The sequence below is a fragment of the Lissotriton vulgaris genome, chromosome 7 (genome assembly GCF_964263255.1).
Source record: "Lissotriton vulgaris chromosome 7, aLisVul1.2, whole genome shotgun sequence".
NCBI lineage: Eukaryota > Metazoa > Chordata > Amphibia > Caudata > Salamandridae > Lissotriton > Lissotriton vulgaris.
Window position 1 is genome coordinate 793,160,035 of NC_141695.1, and position 12,500 is coordinate 793,172,534.

The following is a 12,500-nucleotide window of genomic DNA, read 5'->3' on the forward strand; positions in this document are numbered from 1 at the left end:
CTATACTATCGCTCCCTCCCTAAGCGCCAGCTGCATTTATTTAACTTTCTTTGCGACGTAAATCCTGATGCAGCATTCCTTACTGAGACCTGGTTGCATGAAGGCTCCCTACCGGATAATATTACTGCGCTTACTGACAATTTTTCTTTCATGGGGTTAAACAGACCTTGTAGAACTGGTGGAGGTATTGCCATCATTTTTAAAAAGGTCCTTAAATGCAAAATTGAGGAACTCCGGATCCCTAATTGTGAAGCACTGCTTTTTACTCTCTACCTGACACTGAAATTTACATTCTCCGGGGCACTAATTTATCGCCCTCCTGGGTACCACAATGATTGGTGCTCCGTTCTTCCTGACTCACTGCCCCCACATCCTACAGGCAGTCAACTTCACTTCGCTTGGCGACATAAGTCTCCATCTGGAGGATGATAACAACAACCTGTCCTCACTTTTATCAATGATTTAGGCATTCTCAGTCTAGCCCTCCTCAACTTTGCACACACTCACATCGTAGGGCACCTTTTGGACCCCATTTTTTCTAACTTAAAATTCCTGACCATCACCCCTGCTTCAACTCTATTGGTCGGATCACATTGCGGTGTCTTTCAGTATTATGGTCCCCTCCTACCCTATCTTTCTGATTGTGTCGAAATCTAAAGCAGGAACTGATCTAAACTTAACATTTCAGCACTGAATGAGCTGCTTTCTAATACGAAGCTTACCCTTATCTCTCAAGCTGACTCGGACCAAATTTCTGTTCATCAATGGCTTACTGAGGCTGTGGACACCACCTTGCCACCTACTTTAAAAGGGAAGGATAGAACTCAATCTTCTGCTCCTTGGTTTACTGATATACTTAGATTAGAAAAGAAACAATGTAAAATCTTGGAAAGGCAGAGGAGGAAACGGTATGCTGAGGAGGCTAAATCTAAGTGTGTGGAGGCGAACAAAAGATATCATGCCCTTTGTAAATCGGCACATGGAAAGTACTTTATTGATAAGATTGTCAGCTTTCAACACTGTCAGAAGACTCTCTTTGAGGTGGTGAAAGAACTCACGGCGGCTAGTAACAGCCGGCCTCCGCCCTCTCTTTCACAAAACCAGAGCAATAAGTTAGCCAATTTTTTTTCTAGAAAAAGTTGATAAGATTCACAGCAATTTAGCAGCTGATGCTGTAAAGGCAAAGAGCTACATGCATTTGGCTACTCCTATGGGAGAAGAAGAAGTCACTCTTCCGGTTAATAGGTTGGAAGAGATCCCCAAAATTAGGGCATGGTCCTTTCTGGATCTTGCTTCACTAAAGAATACGCAGCAATCCATTAAGACGGGCTCTCAGCTGGACCCCCTCCCCCGCCAAACTCAAATTTTTAGATGACTCAGTTTTAACTGTCATTTTAAAGCTTTTAATACCGCTCGGAGTGCAGGCATCGTATACCAGAATTGGAAACATGCTCTGGTTCTCCCCCTACTAAAAAAGTTGACTTGGATGGACCCTTCCTGGTCAAGTTTCCGTCCTATTTCCCTCCTTCCGGTCTTTTCCAAAATTTTTGAAAAGCATGTTAATACACAACTTTCCACATTCATTGAGATCCATTGGCTTCTCAATCCTATGCTTTCTGGTTTCAGGGCAGCGCACAGCACAGAGTCCGGTCTTCTTGGGGTTACTGAATGTCTTCGACTACTTCTTGACTCTGAAGGCACAGCCGCTCTCATTCTGCTTGACTTTTGCACTGCATTTGACAAAGTGTCTCACTCTATTCTGAATGGCAGACTTCAGTCTTTGGGTATAGAAGGCTTGGGCTTGAAGTGGGTGACCTCCTTTTTAAAGGACCGCACCTTCCAGGTCTCTTCGTACAATGCAAGATTGAAGACACTAGCTCCGGCGTCCCTCAGGGTTTTATTTTGAGCCCCTTGCTCTTTAACATCTACATTTATCCATTAGCAGATGTAATTGAGAAGTGTGGGCTCACCTTTTTGTCATACGATAATGACACTCAGATCATCCTTTCATTATCAGCCGCCCAACATCATGACCCCTTGCTGCTTCACTTAGGCCTGAGGAATATTTCCTTATGGATGAACAAAAACACACAAACTCAACGTCAATAAAACAGAGGACCTGGTCTTGGGCAACAACCATGATCTCTGGGTACCTAGCCACTGGCCTAACTCCCTTGGGCCTCTACCGTCTCCGTCTAGTATGGTAAAGAATCTCAGTTTTATCATTGACGACAAACTTTCCTTGAAGCCACAGGTGTCTAAGGTCACTGCTGCCTGTTTTTCAGTCCTCAAGTGGCTGGAAAAAATCCTTTGGTTAATCCCCTTAGCAGCGCAGAGAACGGTAATTTGGGCTCTGATCAGATCCAGACTGGATCATGGCAATGTGTTGTACCTAGGCGCGGATAAGGCCTCAATTAGACACCTCCAGACTATTCAGAATGCAGTTGCCCGGTTACTTTTTTGGCTACCAAGACATGCCCCTGACTCTCCTCTGCTTCAGGAACAGCACTGGCTTAAGATCTTGAAATGTATCAAATTCAAGACATAGTTCTGTATGTTCACGGCCTGGCGCCCTTATACATCCAAGGACTGGTGACTCCTTATATGCCTAATCGTTTGCTGAGATCTTCTATCCACTCGCTGTTCACCACACCCAGGTTTCGATTAACCCATATTAAAGGACGCGCTTTGCCTACCTTGGTCCAAAGTTGTGGAACTCTCAACCAACCACTCTTAAGAACTGTAACTCTTTATTGGCTTTTTGTGAAGAATCTGAAAACTTGTTTTTTTAGGTCTCAGTGCATGCGCTACTCGGAGAGACATTTAGTAGGTGAGTTTTCAAAGTGCTGCTGGCTGGCCTAGCGATTGCGATCATGCGAGCGTGCACACGCGCAGCCTCCATCGGTCTGTCACGGGTCATTAGCACCGCTCGGCCGCACGACTTTCTCTTTGATCACGATCACTTTAGCTTTCCGTTACTTTTACGGCCGCGCGGCCAATGATTGTTCTCTTTGCTCACATGCCACTCCCTCCTGGTTACTTCTGCTTGCAAGGTCGAACTTTGGAATGCCAGAAACAAACGCGGAAGCTTAATATAATAAAGCATTGTCGTTACATAGTGACATATCGTGTCATCCATACCGCCCCATATTTCCATAGGCACTTTAAAAAGTCAGGCTTGATTGTCACCTAGACACCCTCTTCTCGTTTCATCAACTTCGAGAGGCTGAATGTTAAATGGACGCTGTCACCATTTCAATCGCGACAGGCAGGTTACTTGCAGATTTCGCCTGTTCTAGACATACTTTTTATGTTTTATAGACACAAATACCGTAATGTTCGGCAGCATAAGGCTTTAAAAGGAAACACACAAATTAGTGTTTGTGAACAGGCACTGGACCTGCTGATCTTCCTCCCCGTCTACGGTCTACCTCATTACTCCAAACGCAACATCAAATACATTTGATGCCACAGTGTTGGAAAGGAAGTTAGTCAGTTTGTAAAGGTTGGGTGTGGCACAGTGAACACTCAGAACTTAAGTGATGGATGGGGTGGTCTTATTTTACGTGACGCATTACAGTTAACTAAATATAGCAAGATTTCAATACAGCGCTGGTGGAAACAATCACCCATTTTTTCTTTATTGTACACAATTAATATTGGACTTGTGTTTCAAGAATTCACAATTGGGTTTCCAATTTTAGGGGGAAAAATAAAAAATAATAAAATTGTTTAAAACAATTATACCAGGCACATTTTGCTCCGTAGCTGCAAATAAGGCTGGAAGGATATTGCCAAGCGTACAATGTTACGTTATCAGGATTCCTTACCAGCGAGTCACGTGATTGGCAAATAAAAGCCAGTCGAACACCTTTGCGTTATTACGAGGTGCGCAGTGGAAGTGGTGGTGGTAGGTTTGAGTGGGCGGGGCGCCTTTCCTGCGCTGCTTCACCAGCCTCGCGTGTTGGGAGATCCCGCTTGTGTTATGCTTGTTTAGCAAATGCAAGACTGCAGTCCTCTATGACGTTCACCCTGGCTGCCTGTAACTATGTTGGTTGGTACGAGCAGGTGTGGGTGTCTATCTGCAAAAGTGCGTTTATTTGTCATCGGTCTCTGTATTTGAATAGATGTGTGTATTCGTGCTTGCACTATACAGAACTAGTGATCTCACCGACTGACCAAAACATACATACTCAAAATCCGCCGACGATGAGACCAGGAAGTGTCCCCAGCAAAACATTTCCTGTGACAGAAGAAAGGAGGGCTCAGCAGTTTCCTTCTAGAGTTTGAAAAGGAGTTAGTGCTGCACGGCAACGAGGCCTGACTTGGGGAGGCCCAGCCACCTTTTATGCACATAGCGCACTCTCGCAGGCCTGCATCCGCCATGACACCACACCCTTATCTGCCGCGCACTCCCCACTGTACAGATTGCTGACTTTCGCAGATAGTCTCCGCCCTCTGCGTGATTGCTTCTCTGCCCTGCACCTGGCTGTCCTGCAGTCTCCAACAACATCAATTCTCTCTCCCTGCATCCTACCTGTCCTTCCTCCTCCACTGAGCTGCCCCCTCCCCCCACACAGCTACTGAGTGCAGACTGATAACTTAGGCCCCCACACTCCATTTTCACTGTCCCTCTCACTTCTAAGTGTAATGACCGATCACCCTTTCCCACCCGGCCGTCCCATCCTCCAGAGAGCCCAGCTTTACCCTCACAATTTGTATTCCTTTTATTAAAAACACCTATAATCGGTCCCGAAGCTACCAAATAGAAGAAGGTGCAAGCAAAACAGCACTGCATATATCTGACCACAGGACACTTCTGCCCAGAACCAGCTGCTCAGGCGCCCACAGGAGTACGCTATGACGGTAGCACTGTAAAGCAGACTGCAGTGGGCCTGGCATGTGAGAGAAGTACAAAGGACAAGAGATAGATGACAATACACTGTGGAGGATAATGATCTCTAAACTACTTTCAATTCAATTGTTAGTTTTAGGCATTAAAGGATAGCAATTTAGTAGTTTTGCACTGTTTTGTATTGGGGTCCTTATTTACTACTGCATATCCCATGGCAGAGTACCAAAGTGCATCTTCGGAAAGGTAGACCGCAATGTGTAGGGAGTGCTTGGTTGGTGAGGTTCTGCTTTTCTTGTGGACCTATTTGGGAGTTCCATTTACTTGTGGCCAGAGGAGCTCTTTTCTTGGCACACATCTCTTAGAAGCGATATAGAGGAGGACGTGTTAACGATAGAGGCACTCGCTATGGTTGTACTCAGTTAGCCCCTAAGATTAGCTCTGTATGTCCCTTATCACAAGGATGGCTTTCCTCTATTTTCAATCCAGTCTGAGTACAGATTACACCAGATAGGTCAATACACTGACGTCTTATGGTTCAGGGGTAAATGACTGACAGAGAAAAACAAGCATTTGCAATGCATTAGGTCGCGCATTTGCAAGAGTTTGAGCTATTGGAATTGTAAATCATATTGCCTTTTATCTATGTGTTGGTTTTTAAAACAGATAAATAAAAGGCATTGTCATTTACAATACCAAAAGCTTAAACTCTTGCAAATGCGAGACCTATTGCTTAGCCAATACGTCTTGCCTTTGGGACCTTATACGTGTTTAGCCATGCAACAGCTGATGCTGTTGCACCAAGGATATTGTGCTGCATAACTAAATACTTATAAGGTCCCAAAAGCGAGACCTATTGGCTATGCCAATGCTTGTCTAGCTATCTGCCTGGGCCACCGCTATCTGCATCTATCCTGCACTGGGAAACCCCTCGGGGTAGTGTGTGCATTATAAGTTTGTCAAATAAATGAGTGTCTCTTATGGAGTGAAAGTCCTTTATTTTGTTAAATTATCCTCCTATCCCTAATCTATCCCTCAAACGAAAGTGGGCTAGGAGATGGCACTTTTTCCCCACTTTACTCTTTCACTCTTTTGTTGGCTGCTTTTTATGGGACCCATTATGTCATTTGCAGTGGAATCATTTTGGTTTGTGCAGAGCTTAATTATTTATTTAATTAAATGTTTTACTTTTATTGAAGTTGTTGACAGAACGCACTTTATGCTTATTTCAAGAATACCAATAGAAACACTCTGTATATGTGATTACTTGTTATTTTAAACTTCAACATCGTTCTTAGGTAGGTATAAATGGGTTAGGCATCAGGTTTGGGTGTTAGCTAGCTTCAAATCTATTGGCATACATGTCCTGCTGGTGAAATACATTAGCTTAGATGCAGTGGAAACACAACCTTCTTCTGACCAGAAAATTGGTGCTGTACAGAAGGATGCTATGGCTGGCGCTATCAAACAGCACAAGCAACATCAGTGTGGCTTCCATCACAAGCATAATTGATGCAACTTCTGCAGCAGTAATACACGCATCTCTCTTACCATCTTTTTCTCTCCACTATACTGACAGTAGAAGTCTCTCATCAACCTCAACTGCTACAGTACAAGAAGCACAAAGTTAGCTTCCCAGATACAGATTGAAACTTTTCTTGCTGCCTTTATGTGACAAATATCTTGGGATACTCATTTCAGCAAAATGCAAAAGCATGGGGTTTGTATTCAACCATTGCTGGTGCTTGGTCTGCAGAGATCTGCCCCAAAGTTCTTATTTATTTATTTTATTTATTTAAATTTATTACCAGCGCGCAGCTACCCCCAGTGGTTTCCCAGCGCCAACAGAGAACGGCAAAAGAAGGAGAGACCTATTGGCTGAAAAGCCATGTTTTAAGGATCTGCGGAAAGAAAGAAGGTCAGGTTGCCTGCGAAGGGACAGTGGGAGAGCGTTCCATAAGGGGGGGACCAAGGTAGGAGAAGAAGCGCCCTCCCATACAAGAAAGTCTAACTTTTGGAACTCAAAATTTCTTTTGAGTGGAGGACCTGAGAGTGCGGGAGGCAATGTATGGGCAAGCTAGATGTTGCAAATAGCGGGGGGACTTAGCATGCTTGATACGAAACATGTAGGTAAGGGCCTTGAACTTAACCCGTTTCTCCACTGGAAGCCAGGGGAGATCTACCAGCAGCCCGGAGGTTGATGAAGTTTTGTGTGCTCAGCAAAGCAGTCTAGCAGCGGAGTTTTGTACTCGCTGCAGTTTACGTGTTACATCTTTGTTAACACCCAAGTAGAGAATATTCCCGTAGTCTAGCCTAGAAGTAACCAAGGCTTGGACCACGGTACGCTGGGTATGGGAAGGGAGAATACACACGATCTTCCTTAACCATTTCAGAATGGTAAAGCAGGTGGCAGTAACCCTGGTAACCTGCTGCCACATAGAAAGAGAATCATCAACAATGAAACCAAAGTTGTGCACCTGAGTGGATGGTTGTGGGAACATACCCATTTCTGGCGGCCAGTGTTGAGGACCCCAGAGACCTCGATCCTTGCCCAGGATCAGGACCTCTGTTTTATCGCCATTAAGTTTTAAAAAGTTGGCGTTCATCCAAACCATGACTTTACAGAGGCCAGATCTAAGTACAGAGGGCTCGGACGTTTTTCCAGCTGAGAGAGAGAAGAGGATCTGGGTGTCATCAGCGTATGAGAAAAGCGACAAGCCAGATTCCTCAACCAAACCAGCCAGCGGTCAGATGTAAATGTTGAACTGCAGAGGGCTGAGAATAGAACCCTGAGGGACCCCATAAGGTAGAAAGTGAGGTTTGGATTTAGAGGTGGATGAGAAGACCTGAAAGGTGCGGTCAGCGAGGAACGAGCTAAGCCTGTTCAAGGCCATTCCGGTGACACCAGCAAATTGGAGGGCCTTTATGAGTGCGGTATGAGAGACCGTATCAAAGGCCGCACTCAAATCAAGCAGTACCAAGGCCATGGTATTGCCCGCGTCAATGTTGTGTCGGAGTACTTCTGTAACCCCAAGCAGGGTGGACTCCGTAGAGTAACCGGTCCTGAAGCCGGACTGGGAGGGATGCAAGAGCCCATTCGTTTCTATAAACTTGGACAGATGGCCATTAATGTGTCTCTCAAGAATCTTTGAGAGTGCAGGAAGGAGTGAGATTGGGCGTAGATAAAAGGGAGGGCAGGATCAGCGTTAGCCTTTTTTAATAGTGGGATAACCATTGCATGTTTCCAATCTAAGGGGACAGTGGAGGTCAGTAGGGATGTGTTGAGCAGTTGAAGAATGTGGTTAAGAAAGGGTGGATCCATTTGACGTAAAACTGCAATGGGCAGTAAATCACAGGGGGATCCTGATTTAATTTCACTGAGATGTTGTATCAGTGTTACCATGTCCAAGAGTGGCCAAGTGTCAAGGGGGATCACATTGGTCTGGTCAGTGTAGTTTTCGGGCACTAAGACAGGGCCATCGGCAGGAGCAGTGGAGAGGGGAGAAGAAACAGGGGAAATGCTAGCCAACACCAAGTAAATAGTTTCCGCTTTATTTACGAAGAATAGAGCAAGATCCTCGCATGGTGTTGCATTAAGACTGGGAGGTGGTAGCAGAGCCAGATAAATCCTTAACCATGTTGAATAAGATTTTAGGACAGTTATTAGCCTGTGTAATAGATGTGGATACATAGTTGGCAAGTGCAGCCCTACAAAGAGAATGATAGGCCCGTTTACTAGTAAGGTAGGCGGATTTGGCTTCAGCTGCATAAGTCTTACGCCACCGACGCTCCAAGTTTTTATATTTGGTTTTCTCCTTCTTTAGTTCGTCGGAGAACCAGGGGGCGAGGGAACAATGGTTATTAAGCTTTCTGACAGAAATAGGGAGGCAGGTATCAAGGGCCGATTGAATCCAGACTTGAAGAGCTACCAGATCCGATGCAACATTACTATGGAAGATAGGAGCATTGGTGGACAGCAATGAGTTACATTTGTTGATGTCAAGCTTTTTCCAGTTCCTAGAAGGGTTAACAGTGATGTTACTGTTCACATGTGCACAACGGGAAGTTTCAAGACTGAAACCTACTAAAAAGTGGTCAGTCCAGCACAACGGAACGGCTGCTAAACAGTGTAAAGAAGATAAATTGGACAAAAAATGGGGTCAAGAAGAGGACCTGCTTTGTGTGTGGGTCCACTATTATGGAGTAAAATATTCATGGCTGCCAAATCAGAAACGAGAGAGCTGCCAATGTTACAATTAGAATCCTCGAGATGGAGGTTAAGGTCACCTATAATTGAAAAATTGGCTGAGCGCAGCAGCAGAGGGGGTAACAAAATCTGGAAAGTTTGTTGCCCATGAGCCAGCAGGACCAGGGGGGCGATACACTAGCATCCCAGAGAGAGTAAAATGCGGCTTCAAATTAAGTTTAAAAATAGCAGCTTTAAAATGATGGCACTTCCGCGTTTCCTTTATGTCCTCGAAAATACACCGTTCTTAGTCCCACAAGCTTACTTCAAGGCCATATCGACAGAGGTTTCTGGTTTATTGTGGGGGAACAAACCGGCGTGGATCACACAAGACAAACTGGTGCGCACCTGGTATGATGTAGGGATAGCACTCCCGAATGTTCAGCTGTACTATTGGGCGGCGCATCTTAAAATAATTAACTATTGGTTACACACCCCGGAAAACGAGCCGGCTTATCACGCAGACAGACAAAGCCTGGAGGAGAAGGAACTGATGGCAAATTTATACAGGCGTCGTAGGCCTCCGGGACTGCTTGGCCCTACCGCACATACAATACATATTTGGTATCAAGCGCAAGCCCGATTGCGATGTATGGGGACGATCACACAAATGATACCACTGTGGGACTCCCAACAGCTGGGCTGCCTCCACAGAAGTAAAGGATTTCAAAACTGGGACAACATTGGAATTTCTGTGGTAGGGGACCTTTGGAAAAAGGGGACGGTGGTCGATTTTGTACAACTACAGACACAATACGGTATGGCCCAGATGGAGAAATTTAGATATCTCCAATTCCGACATGCACTCCGGACAGCCATACCATTGGGGACTTCCCTACAGGAGGCCATCCCATTGGAGGATAGACTCCTGACAGAACACATGGCAAACAGGGCGACGTCCTTGACGTACTGTAAGCTAATCAACAACCTGCCAGACCCAACATCTAGACTGTGACGGACCTGGTCCCGGGAGGTGGGCGACTTTGAGGACTCGGAGTGGCAGGTGGCTCTGTCCTCACCCTGTGAGACGGCAATACCATCCAGGCTTCGACTGGTCCAACTCAAAGTGTTACATTGCACATATACCACTAGGACGACACTCCATGCAACAGGAGCGGCAACGCACAAATACGGCCTGCGCGGCTGTGGGGAGGAAGGCACGTTTTATCATACCATTTGGTATTGTTCCTGTGTCACGGCATACTGGGCAGAAATAATGCGAACTATTTCCCAGGCCCTAGAAATCTCGGTCCTACCGGAGCCGAGGCGATGTTTGTTAAATGTATGGGAACCAAATGATCTCAATCATCGAGAACAAGATTGGGCAATGCTTGTTATGCTTATGGCAAAACGTAATATTGCTATGTTATGGGGGTCGGACGTACTGCCTACGCTCCAAAAATGGTGTAAGGATATGGATGAAGTGATGGTGGCGGAAAAGGCAGTTTTTGTGCATCGCGGTTGTCCTAAAAAATGGGGAAAAGTATGGAGAGCATGGAATAAGTTTAGGGGAAACATCTGTGACCCGCCAGAAATTGAAACGGACGATGTCTCATTGTAATGGAGCGGTTGTGTCCTGGGGGGTGGGAGGACGGGGTTGTAGATACGGGACTGGTAGTATGACATATGTAAATATGAACATGTCTTGTTACTCTAGGATTCAGATGCAAATGCAGACTATAATGACTTTTGATGTATGTATGACTGCCATTTATCTCAAAATTAATAAAAACTTTAAAAAAAAATAGCTTCACAATAGGGTGTTCAAAATTTCGTTGAGTCTACAGCAGTACGTATTTTCAAAAATAATGGAAATCCCTCCTCTTAAGTACATTATGATCCATCAATTACAGACAACTCCAAGATGGTAGCCTGCTTGAATGACCTAGACACTTTGTGTTGGATATAAACATTGTATAATGCTTCAAATGGGCTTGAAGGAATCGTCATTTACATCATATCCCCATTTTAAGATCACACAAATTGTACACACCTGGACAGGAAGGCCAGCGACTTCAGCATAGGCCAGGGATTGTGGAACAACGGTAAGTCCCACAGTCAGCCCTGCGATGAAGTCCATTTCCAGCCACTGCAGAGAATACTTTGGCAGCCACTGTAGAATGGGAAGCTTCTTTTTTAAGGTCTGGCGGGAGCAGCAGCTCCTCCAGTTCAGACAGATCTCTCCCAGTGTGCGCCTCTGATCAGTGGGAGTGGACCACTCCATAGCTGCCTCAGATGTGTTAATTCGATGTCTGCTCTGGGTGAAGGGAAGAACTCTTGCTCAGCCCTATAGCCGCTTGTCCTGCACAATGAAACAGTACAGTGATGGATAGACTTGCAATGAATGGTCACAGAATCTGAAAGGCCCAGTGCCAGTAAAGTAATAAAACCAAACACACTTTGGGAACCTCTGCAGAAGGCATTCCATGGTCAGATGTACTGGTTATTACCTGAAGCACCCATGTACTCTTCCAGGTGTTTCAAAGTTGGGAGGAGAAGATCTTGGCTCGTAGCACCACACACTAATCAACATGGATCAGCAGAATTCTGCACGCTAGCCTCAGGTTCCAAAAACACTTTCAAATTCACTTTCTCTCGGTCAGTGATGGAGTGAATTCACCAGGGGTCAGTCCGTCAAATCGTTGTGGTGAGTGCAGTTCAGCAGATGTTCCTTCGGAGGCCAGGTGTAGCTTTGCATAGTGTGCCTTGAAATTTTACCCCTTCGGCCACAAAGTCATCATCAAACCAGCACCTGTCAAAGCACACAAACCTGGATGTAACATGTCATATGCAACTGAACAGGAGACAGAAAGAAATGTAAAGAAAGTTCAACCAAAGGTTCTCAAGGCTTTACAGTATCTGGTTGGTTCTCTTAATCCTTTGCAAGAGACAACACAGTGATTGGAGGTGAAGTCTGAGATTTGGAAGGCAACTATCACAGTTTAAAATCCTGAGCTACCAAAACTGCCAGGCTGGGCGTAATAGCTTCAACCTTTTCTAAAGCGAGTGAGTACTCTGAACCATCAGGCAACACATGAGTGGCTGTTCCTTGAGGTCATATTGATTGTATTAAAAAGACTCAAAAGTGACACTTTAAACTGCCCTAAGGTACCTAACCCTGTGCCCAGGCAAGGCAATGTACAGGTAGCTGGGCTAGGGCCTCTGCACCCACCCCGGCCTTGTGTCCAAGAGGCAAAATCAAGAAACAATTTAGATTAAAAGCTTTGTTACTACCAATTATGAGAACTGTGCACATTATATAAGGAACCACAGTTTCACAAGACTGAGATATGCAGAACCGACAGGAAACAGTGGTCGACTCAGCCAGGAAGAGGTACAGATGCAATCACAGCATCAGCATCCCTGGTGCTGAAAGTGACAAACATCCAAATTGTCTTTAGC

At 45.3% G+C, this 12,500-nt stretch overlaps 1 protein-coding gene across 3 annotated transcripts in view; it reads right to left on the minus strand.

Annotated features, from left to right (window-relative positions):
* Positions 1-12,500, minus strand: part of SLC26A11 (solute carrier family 26 member 11) — a 300,059-nt gene that overhangs the window by 235,753 nt on the left and 51,806 nt on the right. The window contains exons 2-3 of one of the 3 annotated variants that reach the window (XM_086931049.1): positions 11,549-11,850; positions 11,092-11,400 (exon numbers count right to left, since the gene is read on the minus strand). In XM_086931049.1, coding sequence (XP_086787175.1) covers positions 11,092-11,322 — 231 coding nt within the window. In that variant the 5' untranslated portion in view covers positions 11,323-11,400; positions 11,549-11,850. Of the gene's footprint in view, positions 1-11,091; positions 12,013-12,500 lie in introns of those variants that run through there. The other 2 variants (XM_086931050.1, XM_086931048.1) reach the window with 2 other exon arrangements.